This window comes from Symphalangus syndactylus, chromosome 22, assembly GCF_028878055.3.
Source record: "Symphalangus syndactylus isolate Jambi chromosome 22, NHGRI_mSymSyn1-v2.1_pri, whole genome shotgun sequence".
NCBI classification, from domain to species: domain Eukaryota; kingdom Metazoa; phylum Chordata; class Mammalia; order Primates; family Hylobatidae; genus Symphalangus; species Symphalangus syndactylus.
In genome coordinates this window covers 47,002,632-47,023,205 of record NC_072444.2, presented here as the reverse complement: position 1 = coordinate 47,023,205, position 20,574 = coordinate 47,002,632, and the positions used below count along the sequence as shown (strand labels likewise).

Sequence of the window (20,574 nt, the reverse complement as noted above, 5' to 3'; positions counted from 1 at the left end):
TTCGGCAGCGGCCTTTGAAAATCTCCTTTAAATTTCAATACCTCTACTCGTTTCCCAAATAGGGGGAAGGGAAGAGAAAGCCGGGGGGTAGAGAGAATTTCCTTTCCCTTTCCCTCCCAGGTAGCCAAAGCGCACCGCAGCGGCTTGGCTGCCTGGAGGAAAAGCTCCCGAGCGGGGCAAAGACCCTCCCAGGCTGCTCTTATAGGCGAGCGCGGGGCGGGCCTGGCTGGGGGCGGTGCCGCGCGGCCCCGCTCGCCTATAAGGAGCTGTCCGCCACCCGGGTGCTGATTCCAGCTCTCGCGCCCGACGAGGTGGATTTGGCTGTCCACCGAGCTCCGGCGCCTGTCGTTCTAATTGGGTTTGGATTTGCACCGTTAAAGAGGGGGGAAGAGAAGGAAGAGACGAGCGAGGAAGGCGAGTCCAGCTAGCGGCTGTTGCAGGGACCGTAGCCCCAGCTGCAGCTCCGAAGAATCCCCCGCCACGGTTTCGGTGGAGCGTCTGGGCACGGGATGGAGTGAAAGAGCGAGTGCCTCTCCAAGGGGGGGTGGGAGGGGGTCAGGCGGTGCAGAGGAGAGAGAGAGCTAGCGGGTAGAGAAGAAGCCGCGGCTGGCGACTGCGAATTTGGTATTCGATTGGGAGGGACCGCTCACTCGGGGGAAATGGATTCTGTACCACGGCTGACCAGCGTTTTGACTTTGCTGTTCTCCGGCTTGTGGCATTTAGGATTAACAGCGACAAATTGTGAGTACAAGGAGCTGGGGGCGGGTAGGCGAGGTGGAAAACGATCGCATTCAGAAAGACAATCAACTGTCTAAGCGTACTCGTTTGTGTCTGCTTTGGGCAAAGGAAACGGAAAAAAAAATGCTGATCAGTGTGGTTCCATCACTCCAACCATCCCAAAAGTTAGTAGAGCTCAAATGAGCCAACCCTGCTGGATTTCCTCCCTTCTTCCGTTATTGCAAAGTTCAAGGGATAAGGAAAGGTTTCTCTTCCCTTAACCTCCTGCTAGCTCCGCGTTCCATGCCTGCCTGATCTCAGTCAGTGCTTTTTCCGGAGAAGGGCCCCCGGTTCAGAGAGAATGCACTGGGAGCTGAGCTTCTTGGGATGGAGATGCTCCCAGCCACCGTGCTCGGTGATAGTGGCTCATTTCTGAATGCAGTGCCTCGGATTTGCAGTATACCAAGCGCCCCACGATACGTGGCTCTGCGTTCTGCCCTAGGCAGAAGGCTCCAGTTGGGGTATCTTACAACCAATGGGCACCGGTTTAACAGGATTGAGAGTTTTGGCCTAAGAGTCGTGGACCAATGTTGTTAACCAAAAGATCAATGGCTGCCCCTATTACAGGAGGAAGAGCTTTGATGCACACCCCACCCCAAAAATCTTTGTGCCTGTGAACACTAATGAGTATGCACTAAGTGTACACTCTGTCGTCCAAGCTCTAACCTCGGCAAGTGCAGGACATTTAATTTAATAGGCAGGAAGGCTGGACTCCCGGGGATCCACCAACTGCATTATATATTTAAAGAATCCAGTCCTTCAAACTTGAATAAATCTCTGGAGCTATGAGAGGTTCAGGCTCAATTTCTCAGCTGCCTCTCTAGGCAGAAGAGGGGAAGTTTTTCCAGCTCTGGGACTTCCTAAATGAGAAAGAATGCAATTAAGCCATCTGTGTTGTTTCCAAAGATGGTTTATCAAGGTCCCTCAAGTTTCTGGGCTTCCTCCCATATCCCCTATCCCTGTCATGAAGCTTAAAAATATTACCCATATTGGAACAGTTTTATTTTTTAGTTTTTGTAATTTGAACTATCATAGTTAGAGAACAGTAGGAAGATTACTTACCACATAGGAACCTTTCTCCCTCACTCTCCATCCACTTAGGTCCTAGAGGACCCTGTGCATTTATCCCCAGAGTTATGTCTCAAGGGAAGACAATTGGACAAATGTAGTGTATAGAAAAATGTTCAAAACTAAGCCAGTGTTTCTATCTGTGGTTGGAAGTTTTGGAGGGCCAGCATCTATAGTTAGTCGTAATGCCTTATACCGATTGTATTAAAGTTTGTATTCTACAGGAAGGCTAAAGGGATCATCCTCTCTAAGGGAGGATCCAAAGGGCCCTGGTTTAGAAATTGTTTCAGAGAATATGTAGGAGCCGTTGGAGTCTTAGTTTTTCTTTTACTTCTTCATCTCATTCTCTTCCACCTCCTTCTTTTTCTTCGTCTGTGAAATTGTTCCCGTGGTGCTTTAGAAAAAGATCTAAGTGGTTGGTTAGAGGAGGTAAGGCACAGTGCTGGGCTGTTTTTCTCCACCTTCTGGAACACTAGAGGTCAGTATTGTCCTAATGATACAAAGGCGTGGCAGGAAGCTAGCTGTGTTTTCCCTTCAGCACAGTTACCTATCTGAGAAGAGTGAATACTTTGAAAAGCCACAAAGGTGGGGGTGAGAGATAAGGGTAAAATAGACAGAACATACTCCATAGGCATATGGCTGCAGACTTCCTAATGCAACACCTTTTCTTAAGAGCCAGTAAAACAAATATTGTAGAATAGAATTTTTTTGTAAATTAATTGAATTACGGTTAATGTGTTTTAATAATGCTCATAAAACCTAAATGACATGGATTTAAGACTCACGCTTATCATTACCGATGCAGTAATAAAGCTAATTCTGAACATTTAAAACGAAACTTTGTGATTATGAGCTTTAGTATTTTATCAGTGACAGTTTAATTTCCCTATTTCCAATCAACATTTCAATTGAATGCTCACTGCTTGCTAAATATTTTGAGGTCAATGTTCTTAAGGAATAATCATTAATGATCATTATGCTGTACAAAATCTATTAATTGAGTGAATAATAGAACAGCAGAAAAAATTAGCTCTGAACTTGGTATAATTTGGTGTCTTCATAACTTATGATGCAGAAGCTCTAAGAAATATGCATTAAAATTCCACAATTCCTTTAGATTTCTACTGACTACACTCTTTATTCATTAAATATAGGACTTGGGTTTATTTTTATCTATAATCAATTAATATTTGTTTACATATACTGAACATTAGCAATTTATTTTCAAATAGTCACTTTATAAAAGTTTATTTGGAAATTTTTTTTACAAGATCATTCTTCCTATATTTTGAAGTAATATGTCATGACATTTGTGACAGTAGCCTTGAAAATGGATTTATTAACCCAATATTTTCCATAGAATATAGTTACACTTGTGGACTTTGTTCAGGTATACATAACTTCTAATTGTTTTTATTATTCTTATAATAATATGTTGTTGGTGATTGTTACTGTGGTGTGGTGTGTATGTGTGTGTTTTGTGTGTGTGCACATGCGTTTACATTTCTCATAATCTGACCAAAACCTGGGCTTTTAACTTCAAAGGAAAGATGAATGTTTGCCCAATTATAGATTTTATAAGTTTCTAATTAAACAAAATTAAAATAAAGTCAGATTAGAAGGGCCAGCTTCAATACAGATATTATGAATCTGTGCAGAGAACATAATTACTTACCAGTAATAAAAACTGCAAAAATTCCCTCATTTCAGATTTTCAGGAAATTAAATAGCTACAATTCTTCCTTTGGGTTTAACCTGAGGGAATTAGTTAACTTCAAATGTAGATATAGTAGGCCAATGTTTAATGAAAAATCATTTTACATATAATATTAAATCTTTTGACACAAGAAGAAGTGATATGACTTGATAGTTGGTTAAAGTGAAACTGGGAGTTAGAAGAGCTGAGGAGTTCTAGCCCTAGTTATGCCACAGCTAAGGGTTCAAATACCTGTTATGTTATTCAACCTTATAGTGCTCACAGGCTTGAGTATAAAACAGCAATTGAGGTATGCGTCTACTCCAAAACAGAACAGCAGGTAAATATGTTACTGAGAAAATTCTTTAAATATTAAGTATGTTAAGAGACGATTACAGTGATAAAATGTGCATTCAGAAGATAGCAGGAATGCATGGAGCACATATGGGGTCACTATTTACTATTTTTAACAATAAGTATAGGTTGTGCGATTATAAAAAGCTTTAATTTTGAGCGATACATCACTTTGAATGATTTCCAAGCGCAGTATCTAAGATTGTTGCTGCATATTAGGGTCACACAAATACAGCCTTGAGAGAGGGATCAAAAACTCTTCATTCTAGCTCATTCATCACATGCAGAATTTCATCTAAGATATATGAGGACTTCAATCAGATTCATAAGGCTCTTCAAATAAGGAGATGAACTATACTTTGAGTTATCTGAAGCTTATGCACAAATTCAATCAATAGATAATATTAAAAATAAACAATCACTCTGGTTTTTTCAGCAGCAACTTTTTGTGGCAATTACAGTCGGCACAAGTAAAGGAAGCACTCCGATGCTCATTTGGAAGAGTCCTAAAGATTTTCCTTTTGTTGAATTGGCTTATCTTTGACAGTACATATGAGTTCTTTTTCATTTCTCTTCACATAGTCCCCCATTTCAAAACTAAATTGATATTTCTGCAATTGGGAAATGTATACCAAACCCTAGACTAGCAATTTCCACACAAGTTCAAAATTATGAGAAAATTAGTTTTATTATGAAAACCTTACTCTCTCCTTGCTTTATTTTTGTTCTGATCAATGACTATCCTCTAAATTGCAGTTTTCTTTCTTTTTCCTTTGTTCCTCTGCCCAATTTCATTGCTTTCTTTACTAGATCTCGGTTTCCCTTTACTGAATCACTTTATTTCTTAATGCTCATTTGTTAAAAAAACAAAGTAATGTGATGTCATTTGAAATGCCCCTAAAACCTTCAGTTGGTGATTCAGAGTCTTCGAGTTGATAAGCCAGAACTTCACTCAAATATTTCCTGTGTATACAATGATAATTATCCCCCTTAGATGAGAAGGTGGAGAAAAGATCTAGTTACCTAAAATCCCAGAGGACAATTGCAATTCACTCCACAGGACTTTATTGAAAGGTTGCAGTGTACACATTTGGAGCCAATAATGACATTTTTAATTCATAAGGGAAGATTTCTTCATTCATCAAAACTCTTCCACTTTCTGGTTGGTGACCTTGTAGAGGTTACTTAGTTACCCCAATGATCTTTCTGTATGAAACGAAGAAAATGGATTAGATCATTATTATTAACATCCTATTTATTTTTAATGTAATTTGTCTTTAAATGCTGATGTTGCCTACTGGTCATTTTATTTGGCTATTTCTGGGATGATTATATTCTAACATTGTAAATCAATTATAATTAGAATAACAATACAGTAGGGTTTTAATTCCTACCAACTTCTATACACTTATCTCTCACCTCATATTGTGTCCACATAAATTACCAAGGCAATACAGCTAGGTATACTTACAGATCCAGTTTACAGATGAGTATATTCAAGGTTAGTAGAAGTTAATGATTTCCTCAAGATCACAGATCTAAACAATAAAAAAACAACATCTGGACCTATATTTATCTATTTTCAAACACCAAACTCTTCGCAAGATATGAAACTTACTCCAAAATATTCACTTTGACACTGTGTACATACATATCTGTGGAAACTTGACATGGGTTCTTTATGGTTAATTTCTGTAGCTCTACCTATGGCAAAGGGCATGAGAGTAGCAGTTCGCACCACAGCCAACTCCTGAGTCACATCTAAAAGAAAAAAAAAAATGGAGATCTAGATTTGATGCAAAATGCTAAACATCACAATGACCAAAGATAAAAGCCTCATCTGGATGAGCACTTGATGCTTTATTTTTTATGAGGTTTGATTTAAAAAGTTGATAGGGAAAGGACACAGCCTTGATGAGGACTTGTGAATCCCTTTCCTACACATACACAAACAGTACCGTGAAAGGCACATGTTGACATTGCGGCTTGCAAGTCTAAAGATGTCAGACCAACAAGTATTAATTAACTAGTAGTTATGAATTCCTTGTCCTAGCACAGGACTGGCACTGATCTGGCTCTGACTAAACCTCATCTTCACCACTCCTCCAACACAAATTTATGAAACTCCTTCACATTCCACAAACAAGCTATGTTGTTTCAAATCTTGCATTTATTTTCATAGACTGCCTGCTTGGTCTAGAATACACTTTTTCGTTTGTTATCTTCTCTCACTCTCTCCCTGCTATACACACACACACACACACACGCCCAGAAATATTTTTCTCAGGCATATCGAGTGCGCCTATATATTACATTTCCATAGCACTAACAATCCTTGTCTCCTCAACTAGGATGCAAAGTTCTCTGATGGTCATATTTTATTTGAAAGTCTATATTCCATGTGTAAAACATTGGGCAAGTGAAAGGATGAGAGAATAAGTGATTGGTTTCCTGCTAAGAATGCTTATTTCTAAACTAAAATTCTCTCTTGGCTCTATTGCTAGAGTACTACTTTTAAAATTTGTTTTATGTTTATTTTTGAAACAAGTACAACTCATTACTGTTTTGGAAATGCCAAGAAGTGGTTAGCTGTTAAATGAAAGAATGGAAGTTCAGATCACCTGATTGGATGCGGGAGCTGAAAAATGAGCCCCTGCAGTTATAGAAGCTTTCATATTTCCATAACTTCATTGCCATGATGGTCTTATTTATGTATCGCATGGCCATTTGTTCCTAACAGAGGAAGCCTCTCCATCCACTGACTTCAGTATCAAGTTGGAGCCAATTTTATTAACTTGCTTTATGGAATTTTAATGAGTATTGCTTATAGAATCTAAAAAAAATACATAATCACATTGCTATAAAAACTATTTTATAGCCCAAGGATCAGTATAAAAAGGAGAAGTTTGGATTATACTCAATGGGGCTTTATTAATAAATTATTGAAAAGATCTCTCTTTTTTTATTGCAAACCTACACCATTACCCTGATAACATGATTCCATGAATCCCATGTCATCTTTTTAAGCTGTGGTCAAGAGCAGATTTAAATGTTAATACTTTTTTTGTGTGTTATGCATTAGAAAACATTACTTTAGAACTACAGTTTCTCTTTCATAAACTCAAGTTTGTCTATGAATCTGGAGAAATAATAATGAAAAAGAAAATATAGTCCATAACCTCAAGAAACTTTGAACACTTGGTAGTTAGAAAAGTAAATTTAGTCATGTCAGAGTGATAAATGCTTTGATAAAGGTAAACACGGCATGCGCTTTAAGGCACAGAATGAGCATCTCATACTGGCTGGGACATCAAGGCATACTCTTTGAGGAAAAACAAGTTCATCTAAGATTTCAACAGTCAGACTTTGCTAGCTGGAGAAATGGGAGGGGGGCAGTTATTACTTGGTATAGGGATAGAAGAAAAAATTAGAGTTGTAGGTAAGCATGAGAGTCTTTTATTTTAAAAGCTATGGAGATTCATTGAACGTTTGTACACATGTAATGATTATAGTCAGATTTTTTGCTTTAAAAAAATTACTCTGTGAAGGATAGACTAGAATAGACCAAGACTGGTGGTAAGAAAACCAGTTAAGAGATGATTACAATAACTCAAGTGACAACTAGTAAGACCTTAAATAAAGAAGGATAGATACATCAGAATCTACAAAAGTTACACAGCATTAGAAAAAAAATAATGGCCAAGTAAATTTAAGACCTAGGCATATATGAGCTAGTAAACTCACAGAAGGTACAGATATTTGGTTAAAATGTATTCTATAGCTGTTTCCATTGTTTTTGACAAATGAGAGGGATAGATGCTAGAAAAGGTACTCAGTTCTCTGAAATGAAGTTTTTCCCTGGGAATACCAAACGACCATATTCTCAATGCAGTATATTTCATATTTGCATGACATTGTATAGCACATGCTGTCTCTATCCATCATCCTGATGCATCTTCTAGTCTGTAAATTATGCTGGTTTTTGTCAGCAGAGTGAGAACTAGTCATTAAGGAACGTGTAATTAAACCTCGACATCCCAGTTCTCATTCCCTCTCTGACGGGGGTAAACCAGGGATCATTACTGCTATCAGGGGCTGCTCAGTGGAAAGAGAAACAGGGGGAAGTTGGGTGTGCTATGCTGATGTGCTATCATTGGTAATTGATTTGCTGGCGTAAATTCCATGTCTCTACATTTCTAATTGCTTTTGTGCATATTCTTGGGGGTTGATTAATGCCATCTGTTCACAGGATCAGCTGAATTGATAGAGTTTTAAAGGATGACAACAGTAATGTTGAAGATAGAAAGAAAGTGAAGGGAAATGCCAAAACACTGCTTGTGATGTATATTATTTTTAACTATCCACCTTTGGAAGCAGAAATATCCTTCTAAAGGCAATCCAAAGCAAATAGCAGTCTAAAGAAATGTGCCAAACAGACAGATGTTATGTAGGTATTAGTCTAGGTCACTATTTACTGATTAGGTGGGTTCAGTTGTATCTCTTTTTTCCCCTCCCTCCCTTCTTCTCACACTTTCTTCTTCTCTTTCCCATTCCTTTTCTTCTGTCTTGTGACCATGTGGTTTGTATATTACCATTGACTTTTCCCTGAGGAGATGATTCTCTTCCAAATGTAAGATAAAAGGGTAAGAAGTCTTTGAGATTCCAGTGCTGCCTTGCTAAACAACATGGGCATAGTCACCAAAAGTGAAACTTCCAGGCAAGACTTGTTACTGATGCAGGCCAGACATGGGCCTGGTACCCACAGGGAACCTGAGAAGGCCCCTTGATTGCAGTGCTCCATCCAACTCTGTCCCCAAACAACCCTTCTGCTAACTCCATTAATCTCCTGAATCTGTAAATATGGGTGGAGTTGTGTGGGGAAGGGAGCTTTCCAATTGATATAGATAAGCTTTAAGACAGGTATAATGATTGGATGTCCACATTATATGTATTTTATCCTATACTGAGTATAGGAAAGCAAATCTATACTGTACTTGACAGAGAAACAGATCTTTTCCAGAAAAAAAAAAGTGTGTGGAAGAGATAGTACTGGGTATCTGGAAAAGGGAGAATAATGTTTTGAATCTGGAAGGAGAAGGAACAGGGATGTTCTAGGTATGCAAAACAAGTGTTGCCACTTTCCTATTTTTGCCCAGGCTAAACCCTTCCCTCGTATTACATGGCCAAAAGTGCAGTAGATGGCCAATGGGGAAATGAAAAAGGACAGTGAGAAGGGCATATGTCACACAGTTTGGGATTGAGTTAATTCTCGTTCTGTGAATATGTTCTGTGGATACTAACATGCACCTTGCAAAGTCTGTAAGTATGAGTGACTCGGCATAAAATACATATAATGTGGACATCCAATCATTATACCTGCTATAATTATTAATGAAACTCAACATGGTTTTTCTCATAATAACTTATAATACAATGTAGGGCAAGGACAGCTACATTTCCATTTTCAAACAAAGTCTGGCCCACTTCCCCTTCATCTGGGTAATCGGATGGGTGAGTCACTGCTAAGACAAATAGAAATTTGTTCCCATTTTATCTCCCATGTAAACAGACTATGAGTAGAGTCTACCTCCACCTGACAGAAAAACATCACCATTCTGGATCCCTCACTTAGTTCCTGGGTTGGGTCATAGCATAATCACTGCTTCTAGGCCTTGGTCAGTGAACCTGCTTGCTAAGAAACTTACAAAAGGAGCCCCATAAGAGTGGGGGAAACAAGCTTCATCTAGAGAAGTAAGGAGCACAGCCCCTCCAAAAAACTGAACAGGGCAATGGAGAAGATGTCAGCATTATGGCAGAAAGATCCTTAAACAGATCTTAAGTAAACCCATGATCCTGGGAAGGAGTGTGTGTGACAATGTTCTCAGCTCCCTAAGACCACCATTTGCAGGAGATTCAGGCAGATGGACCTAGAATTGGAAAGTTGAGATAGCCATGTTGCCCTCCTGTGTACTACTGAAGTCTGTTTCTGGTGAATAAATGGCATAAGTATTCCTATTTTCCTGTTGATTTTGGGTTAAAAATCAGGTGCTGCGTTATAATTGATGAGTTATTAAGACATGTTATCCACAAGTCCTCCCTCCCCTCCCTCCCTCCCTCCCTCCCTCCCTCCCTCCCTCCCTCCCTCCCTCCCTCCCTTCCTTCCTTCCTTCCTTCCTTCCTTCCTTCCTTCCTTCCTTCTTCAGATATTTATGAAATGCCTAGTGCCCATCCATTTATCTGTACACTTCTGAAATATTTTTGTTCATGACAAAACAGTTGATAAGAAGAAAGATTAGAATTGCCATCCACATAGCTCCAGAGAAAACCACAACAAAGGTAACCGTATCATCTCAAAGCAAGGTCATAGCACTGTGACTCACCCTTTCATCATTCCTTTACTCTTGCTCCATGTATGAAGTATCTCTTATTTTTTAAGTCTTTTCCCCCTGTTCCTTTTTCTTTGATATTTTCCCCAACATTCTGATCTGCCTTCTTTCTAATCCTCTTTTCTTCCTTCTCTTTCCTCTCCTGTCTTCCCCATGTTCTTCTACTCCTTTCCTGTCTTTCTATCTTCTTCCTCTCCATCTCTTCCTTCTACCTCCCTTCCCTCACTCTTCCTGTTGCAATTAACTTTTACTAAATGACTTGTTTTATGTTTTATGCCATAAGTTAATGCTTTTCAAACTTTTCCACTGAAGTGCTGCTCACTGGAAAATAGAGTGCACAGGAACCCAGGGGATTCTAAGAGCTCAGCTTCAAATGGCCACTGAAGCATGTAATTTCTTGAATTTTATCTTCAACACTCAGGCAAATTTGCATTCAGCTCCATATTATATCCATGTTTATACTATAATAAAATATTTTCCCCAAATACCCAATTAAAATTGATTAACCCATGGCAGAGGGCTGCATAATCCCAGGGGCAAAGGCTTCAGTTTTTTGGCTCTTTCTCCCTATTTATGTTTTCCAGTGTTCCTGTATCACAGAGTCCTACTTTGTGGTCTCTCTCCTCATCTCAGAACAACAGGTTGCTGCATTTCCCATGATGAACTGTCAATCTGTGAACTGCCTATTATGATTAATCAATAATGGGGAGTAAGAAGGACTTATTAATTCACAAGAGAAAAGGAAACTCACAGACTGGCTTAGTGATCTGTTCACTAAGTTTTGGATGAGCTGTGGGTAAAAAGAAACCCCAGTCCCACCCCAAGTCTTCAGATACTGCTCGCCCCTGTTATGGTCACCTGGGACTATGCTGCCACATCCATGAGTTGTACCTTTGAGTGAATGAGCTCTGTCAGTTTACAGTAATGGGGTCAACCAAGGCAGATGCTTTCTGATTGGAGATAGGCCGAAACCACCAGGATATTAAAAGATTAATGCCTCTGATTCTACAACAATCAGGGACCCTTTGACACAATCCAAAGAAATGAAACCAAGCAGATTGGAATTCTGGAACACTGGAGATTGGAGATAAAGTTAAGTAATGTGCTTCCTTCTCGGCAGGGTTTCAAACATACACTCTGTGCCAAGGTTGGTACTTGGTAAGATTTTACTCTATTTGTTACCAACAGTCCTATGAGACAGTTGTTCATTTCCCCATTCTAGGGTGAGGATCTACTGGCTTGGATGGTGTGGTAATTTACCCAAGATTAAATAGCTATAGGTGGTCACACTGGGATTTTAACCCACTTTCCCTTGGCTCCAAAACTCATACTTTGAAAAATTTTATCTGCTGTGTCATTGAACTCAACACAAAGACTTAGCTATTGTTAAACTCCAGCAGATAATTCCTCCTAGCAGAGACAGTCTTTCCCTATAATCCAGGGTGAGAAAAGCCTCATGTGTCTAGACCCACAGATTGTGCCCCAATCTTCAGGCCAGTCTTGCAGAAGGCTCCTTCACCATATCTAGAAGTCACTACGGCAACCAGTTCCTGTAGGTTAGCTGTTTATAAAAGTTGCTTGTATTGCTCAATAAAGCTTTTCACCAACATTTTATGGCCGGGCTTCATGCTTTCACTGATGGCCTTGTGGATTCTATGATCAGTGCCCACTGTTAATGTCTGTTCCTGAGACTCCCCCTGTCACTAAGTGCAGTATTTTTTATCACTGCATAATATTTCACCCCTAAAGAACACTGCAGCCCTAGAATTTGTTACATGGATTTTATCTTTAAATTCTGCTCTCCCATGTTCATTGTAGCATTATCTACAGTAGTCAAGTCATGAAACTAACCTAAGTGTTCATTAGCAGATTAATGGATAAAAATGCATGGTATAAAAACACCTTGAAAAAGAAGGAAATTCTGTCATTTGTGACAACATAGATTAACCTGGAGGACATTATGTCAAGTGAAACAAGCCAGTCACAGAAAGACAAATACTACACAAACTCACTTATATGTGGAATCTAAAAAACTCAAATTCCTAGAAGCAGGAGGTAGGATGGTTGTTGCCAGGGGCTGTAGGTGTACAGAGGGATGGGAGATGTTGGTCAAAGGGTACAAAGTTTCACTTAGAAAGGTGGAATAAGTTCTAGAGATCTTTTGTACAGGAAGGTGACTATACTTAACAGTAATGTATTATATACTTGAGAATTGCTGAGAGTAAGATTTAAATATTTTTACAATTTCACATTGTATACATATATCAAAACATTATGTTGTACTCCACAAATACATACAATTTCTATAGACCAATTAAATAAACAATAAAATTTTGTACTAATTAGAAAAATCTTATTCCTGACACTTAGATAATAGTTTCAAACAAGGTAAGTATTGGATGCATTCAGATCTGTTCTTTGTCTTCACACTGCAAGATTCATCCCCAAATCCAGACTGTAAGCTCTTTTTACCCATTAGGGATAGACAGAAGGTTAGGTTTGACAAGTGTATACCCAATTCCATTATTTTTCACCACTGACTATCACTGACTAGCGCTCAATGATGGGTCCCTGTCCGACTGGCTTTGGAGCATCCTGTTGGTAGGCAAGGACCAGTGCTTGTACATACCTGCTTTCATTGTCAGCTGTATGGAAAACCACAGTAGTAAATGCTTTGTTTTATTCTCAAGTTCTCATGAGTTTGTCCCTTAGGCCTGCTGCTTGGCTTGGTTGTGAGGCCTGTCTTTGGGTCTCCTGTATCTTCTATTTCAGCTATTGTCTTGACTCAGTGGACCTGCTTGCTTGGGTTTAGAGAGGCAAAATAATTTTCTCAATGTCCAGTGCCTTACAGTCTTGCCTCTCTTCTGCATCAACAATGGGAGCTATCGAAAAAGGACACAGAGTATTCTGAGGTTGTTCACACTGAGGCAATCAATCAATGTAGTGTTCTAGCTCTCCGAAAGAATTAGCCTTTCATAGAATAAAGCCTTAAATATTTAAATTTTGTTTTAAAAGCAGAACATTTTGGTTAACTAAATGAAATCTTACATATGATTTTAATATGTAAAATAAATTACAAGAGCAGCTTTGAAGAAAATAGAATGAAGGGCCTAGAACGCTACCACTCAGCCTGCCCTTCTTCTGATTCTTCATGTAGGTACCATGTGAAGACTTCTGCCTTATTCTTAACTGCAGGAATCTCTAAGCCTACAATTTCACGCAAAAGTGACTAGGCACAAGAACATTTTGAGGAAGAGTGGGGATGGAATTCCTCCTCAGTCATGGTCCATGCCTGGCTGGTGTACAGCAGCAGAGCCACACTGGGTGTGCGCCACTTGCCTCTGCTTGTATTGGTCCAGGAGCTGATGTCCAGGCTGGTAAATACTTCAGATATGATCTCTGCCCTAAGTTACACTAAATAAGCAGATGCTTTATTCTAAACCATTGTAAATCTGGTATATCTTGCTACTATTTTATATGAGTGTCAGGGCAAGACAGTCTTATTGGAATTTACTGATTTGAAAAGATGGTAGCTTGTCAAATACTTGTGTCCTTATCTTGATATCCTTAGTTTGTGATTAATAGCTATTTGTATTTTAAATAACTGTTTTGTGAAAGCCCTTGCATTATCTACCTGCATTCCAGGCATTCCCTTGGGACCTCCTCAAAAAAGAGAATCTCATGTTAGCTGTGATTAAATTGCCCATATATAGCACAGTAAATGGCAAAATGACTACTTAATAAATTGAATTGAAGCACAACAGATTAGGTGAAACCCAAGCATAGACAGCAAGCCTGGATGAGGGATAATACGGGGCAAACCCGTGAGTGTTGGCTTATAGTGCAGTGCTCCCTCCACTGCCTCAAGCCTCTGTCTCCCAACATCTGTGAAATAAATTGACCTTTGGGCTCCATCATTGAGGCTATCTCAGTGCTCCCTAATGTTAAGTAATGTAAATAGAAGTGATGAAAGTATACAAATTAAATAAAATTGTCACACACCTGGATTCAGTCTTCATTTCTGATTCTGGTCAGAATATTAATTTCAAACACATCCTTGAGTGTTTACTTAGAGTGCCATTCATCAGAAAATCCTTTTATTTAGGTCTATGCTGCACTCTCTCCTTCCCTCAGTGAACCCCAAATGTCCCTGCTTTGTATTTGTAATAAAATTTAATATAAGTAATAATTAAATATAGGATGGTATATTTAATGGGTTACTAAAAATAATTTAATAATATTAAATAGTATGTACACATATATATGCATACTCAGATTTTTAATGATTTATTTTTAGCTTTTTTTCATGGTTAGCGCACCTGGTAGAATTGTACATGTGCATATCCGCTATGTAAACCACTTGTTCTGGTAACTGTCAAGATTTATTATCCCCCAAGGTCAATATTGACTTGGGTGTCACCTTTGTGAATATTTACTTCTCTAGATAATAAATTGAAATGGGCATTTGGATGGAAATTAATATCTACTTATTTTCTGAAATCAAATGCTGTCGGGAGGTGTGCAGACATGCTTCACCGTGGCTGCTTGTTTCAGGGTGGCGTTCAATAATCATTCTTTGCATTCTGATTTACTGTGGTTATTTTTATACCTTTTTCACATGGTTCTTTTGCCTAACAGATAGACTGTGAACTTCCAATGTATTCAGCTTGACATTTCAGTACCACAATCAGGAGATCATGATAGTTGAGCGTATGGATAGTAAGTACACATTGGATTAGTGAGCACCTTGGCCTTGGAGTTTATTTAGGGCAAGATACTGTTACCTGAAAGACATAAAGCTCCTTCAACAATTATCTAATTATATAAAGAATACAGAAAGAGACATAAAATTATACAGTAGTTCTTTTGGTTTTGAGGTATTGATTCGTCGTTTTGAGATAACCTTACAGTATGCCATGTGTCTTGTAAATATAATGTGTTTGTACATATATGTTCATGCAAATATAATACGTTCAACTCTGTGTGCCTGTGTGTGCCTGTGTGCCTGTGTGTGCCTGTGTGTGTGTGTGTTTGTGTGTGTAACAGTGCTTACTTCTTTACTGGCAGAAGACAGAGACATCTTTGGTAGACAACTTTTAATATATCAAACCACAAATTCTAAAATTGTGCTACTACAATAGAAATATTTCTTGTTGTTCTTATTATAACTGTTGTATTAATTTTGGGTACAGGGTCACAACATATATACTGAGAAATGTTCAACCTTAAAAGAACTAAGGCATTTAAATACAAGTATAATGGTGACAGTTGCTGTATTTTTTAATATATGAGTGGAATACATATATGCTTTTCTATACAAATATTCATAGGCAGTGCATTCTTGGTTTTGTCCTTTACAAACAAGGAGTATTAGTTTGTCATCCCCGCAAATCTTTTCTAGCTATTAATGGTCTCAGAAAAGACCTGGACTTAGGCAAGCATATCATAATTAAGCACAGACTGTGGCTTAGTAGTCAAGGGAATAAACCACTGTGAAAATTCGTTAGTAAAGTTAATCCAAAAAACATCTGAACAACTGAAACAAAATCAATTCTAGGGGAGAATGTATAACTCTATTGATGTTCTCACCCTTGTTGATACATTGTTTAGAGTAAAGATTTCTATGTCTTCTGCATAAATATCAATTTTTGTTGGCAAATTCAATTTGACTTATGGGGTTCCTATAGCTAAGTGTTTTGTGGTTTATTGGGAAATGATGTCATTTTGTGTATGAGGAAATAAAAATACCTCACTTGATGGCCAATGAAAGTCTCATTTTACACACCATCCAATCCTCAGCCCAGGTTAAACACTAATGCCAAGATGGTGCCACTGCTTTTATGTGCTGGGAAGGTTTGAGTCCTAGAAGGAGCCAAAGACATTGGAAGGTTTCTTCGTGCATTAATTGCACGTGTATGGGCACACATGACATGCTTACACATGGCAGACATATACACTTACTGTCAATTAGTTTAGTTTGTGCTTCTTTTTTAAAAGAGGAATTAACGTGGAGTCAGATTAGTGGTTTTTAATCAGATGTAAGTTTGCCCCAGAGGACATATGGTAGGGTCTGGAGACATTTTTGGTTGTCACAGCTTGGGGGTTGCTATTGGCATATGGTGAATAGAGATCAGAGATATTGGAAAGGAACATTCTACAATGCACATTGTATTATATGTTGTCTTTTGTCTCCCACAACAGATAATTATGTAGCTCAAAATGTGAGGATAATCAAGGGTTGAGAGACTAGTTTAGATCTATTAGTGATTTATGCATCATGATGTGTCAATTATATATATATATATATACATATATATATATATATAATTTGAGACAGAGTCTCGCTCTGTTGCCCAGGCTGGAGTGCAGTGGTGCCATCTCACCTCACTGCAACCACCACCTCCTGGGTTCAAGCGATTCTCCTGCCTCAGCCTCCGAATAGCTTGGATTACAGGTGTGAGACACCATGTCCAACTAATTTCTGTATTTTCAGTAGAGAAGGGTTTTCACCGTGTTGGCCAGGCTGGTCTTGCACCCTTGACATTAGGTGATCCACCTGCCTCGGCCCCCCAAAATGCTGGGATTATAGGCATGAGCCACCATGCCCAGCCAATTAAAAATTTTTAAAAGAGGTTTTCTTCCAGCATTTAAACTTATAGAAAGATATATAAAATAGAAGAGCAATATGATGACATACACTTTCATCCTGGTTCTGCTTACTGGCTATATAAATTCCTTTTCATTATTTCACACTTTTTTCCCAAAAAAGGTGATGATACCCTCTCCAACTGTTTTCTATTGTGAATAACATGAGATAAAGAATATTTTTAAGAAAGTGTAACCATGATTTTGCTGAAATCATATTTATTATACTTTTCATTATTTGGAGGAGTAATCGCCTGGCTGTACTGTCCTCATAGGCTTTAGACAGACAAGGATAACGCGGAGGATATGGGCACAGTGCAAAGAGGGACTGAGGGTACATAGCCTGGACTGGGGGTACATATCCTGGACTAGGAACTGCAAAGGTCAATTTTATACCAGTTTTAGGTTTTCAAAGGGTTTTTAAGGTTGGTTTAAATTTCTACCTCTGTTTAAAAATTATCTGGTCAGGACACCTTTTGGCAGAGTACCATATGCTATAATGCAATCACTGAAATCTGTTTATAGTAAAGCACTTTCTGTCAATTTTTTTCTTTTTTGTAGGCCCCTTCTTGCATAAGCATAACTATTATCTATCTATCTATCTATCTATCTATCTATCTATCTATCTATCATCATCATCATCTATGTTTGAAAAACGGGATAAAAACTAAAGGTGCCAAAGTTGCCTATGCTTTGGAGGTGATGTAACTACATGTCTCAGGAAAGGCCATGAATCAATCTATTTAGATGACACTCTCTACCTTATTTAGCAGCTCAAAGATCAGTTAGATAATAATTCTGGGTTTGATTGCTTATCTTCTCCAGTCCAATATTCAATTTTTAACATCAATTACATTAGAAATAGTCTTTAATTTGTCTTTTCAATGGAAAGAAGATGGATGGCCTTGGTCTCTACTGGATGTCTGCGTTTTGAAAAAGGAAAGTGATAAAATCAGAAGTAAGAGACTGCAGAGTTGGGAAAAGGACCTTGGAAGTGATGTAGTCCAGCCTACTCTGCATAATGTATATAGATCTCCACATTCCCTAAAACATTGCAGATAGTTGACTATTCCATTTTACTTAACCTCCTAAGTGAAGAGGTGGGACCTCACAGGACAACTCAGTTCCTCAACAAAAATTATAGTTGGTAGGACATTCTTTCTTCCACTGTACACAAGTCTGCTCCAAGTACCACCAAACCACTCTCCTTAGCTCTACTCACTGGACATCTCAAACCAAGCCCTCTTTGTCTTCATCATGATTATTCCACAAATACCTAACGATAGCCACCACACTTCTCTCAATCTTTTCAATCTTTTTATATCTTCTTTTTCTTAATTTTTTCTATGACATGATTTCTTTCCCTTGGACTTCTCATCATCATGTTCTCTTATTTGTAGTATATTCCATTTTGCCAATGTTTTCTTTAAAATATGATGTCTGGAATAGAATGCAATCCTGATTTGTTCTTACCAATCTATGTGGGCTACAATGTGATGGTCATAAGGAATCCTGGGTGGGAGAGAAGATTCAGTGATGTTTACAACAACATAAACCTCAAAGTCTAAAATGAAAGTACCAAAAAATTGTATTGTGGAAAGGACATTGTCTCTACTTTCTCTCACTCTTTCACTTACTTGGCCCTCAACTGATATAAATCGGTCTCTTTACTTTGTTCAGAGATAACTGGTACAATTTTGGGTTTCTCCTAAATTAAGTGAACTTTGAACTCACATCTTACCTTTATCTGCCCAGATCTTCCCCACAGGCCAGTTCTTGTCCTCTCTTCTCTAGTCTTAATTAGTATGACTGTCCTCTAAATCCTTAATGCTTGTACAGTATATATTACATCTTTAAGCCCTGTATTATATGCTGTCTTTTATTGGCTTCTACTTCTATTTTCATTCAGAGTGTGTTGAACTGCAATCAATGAGAAGAATTATATTTAATATAGCCTCTGTCTGTAGCAATAGGAGTACTGCTTACTGTGTGCCAGATCTTATCATTGACATACATTACTACTAATCTGGCTCACGACCCTATATGGTTAATACCATTATTCTTACTTTTTAGATGAATAAATTTATGTTTAGAGTGTCCAAGAAACTTTCTTAACTTAATACAATTATTAAATGGTTTGCCTGAAATCCAGCCCTGATCTCTGAACCCAAAGTACTGTGTCCTTTACATTGGAGGAAAGATTTTACAACCCAGGTAGAATGTGAGCTCCTAGCAGTTTGTCAATATATCATTCTAATTAATTGGGGGAAATTTTATTCATTTTACAAATATTTTTAGAACACCAATTCTAAACCAGGGACTGGTCTTAGATATTAGTAAAGAAAGACATTCAATTTCTGAATATACTGTGGAATACAGAGAGTCCCACAGGTCTTGTGTTCCACCTTCCCACAGCCACCTTATGGAGGTGATGATTTATATTGGCTCCTTTCTGGTAGTTCCCCAGTTGTGCTTTTTCTCTTGCTTAAATGTTTCATAAAGCCATATGGTTGCTCATATCTCCTCAACTGTCATGATGGTGGATGCTGTGAAATGATCTTGGCATGTTTGAGGACACATATCCTTCAGGCTGACCTTATCTTAGAAACTAAACTTCTTAATTGTAGCTGTAATCCCAACCCCGCCACAGACGGAAGCAACGGTAGTGAGGAAACACACACACACACACACACACACACACACACACACACACAAATAAGTGAGGCCCATCTTCCTGGAATGTCAATTTCATCCAAAGAGTAAGAAATACACATTATGTGTAGATCTTAAAAAATACAAATATGTTCTGGAGTAGAATACAAAATTTCAGGAAACTTTCAAATAAAACATGAAATTTCAAATATGTCTCTGGCTCCAAAATGTGTTCACAGAAACTTGATATCAATGAATTCACTGTTTTCCCACTTCAAGATGCCTCAGGGAAAAAGCAAACAAGCAAGCTTAGTAACAAATACCCCTGATTCAATTTCTATGGGTCTAGGTAAGTCTTCCACATTGGCCTTCATTTGAAAATAAATGTCTTTCTCCAAACTTTGATTTTCTTTTCTTTTCCTTTTTTTTTTTTTTTTTGTTTTTTTTTGTTTTTAAATTTTGAGATGGAATCTAGCTCTGTCACCCAGGCTGGAGTGCAATGGTGCAATCTCAGTTCAGTGTAAACTCCACCTCCCAGGTTCAAGTGATTCTCTTGCCTCAGACTCCCGAGTAGCTGGGATTACAGGTGCCCACCACCACACCTGGCCAATTTTTATATTTTTAGTAGAGACAGGGTCTCACCATGTTGGCCAGGCTGGTCTCGAACTCCTGACCTCAAAGATCCACCCGCCTTGGCCTCCCAAAGTACCACCACGCCAAGCCTGGTTTTCTTTAAGCCAGAGTTACTAGATAGTGTTACAACACAGAATGATGTTATAGTTGTATATAATGTCTTATCTCTTAACACCCTCTGATTTTAAAAATGCACTGTGTAGACAATAATAATATTAATAACCTTCTTTTTATTCTAATGACTGTTTTTAGACAATCTCTATTACAGGCTTTATGTGTTGGGGAAGAAGGTAGAATGAAGTAATATTGACAGAAAGGCCATTCCTCCACTTCCCCCTTGGCAGGCCTCTCACTGACAGTCTT

General features: G+C 38.4%; 1 protein-coding gene across 2 annotated transcripts in view; it reads left to right on the top strand.

The window, feature by feature from the left end:
- Positions 1–286: 286 nt before the first annotated feature.
- Positions 287–20,574, top strand: part of CNTNAP5 (contactin associated protein family member 5) — an 884,209-nt gene continuing 863,921 nt past the window's right edge. For both annotated transcript variants that reach the window (XM_055262660.1, XM_055262659.1), the window contains exon 1: positions 287–741. In XM_055262660.1, coding sequence (XP_055118635.1) covers positions 660–741 — 82 coding nt within the window. In that variant the 5' untranslated portion in view covers positions 287–659. The remainder of the gene's footprint in view (positions 742–20,574) is intronic.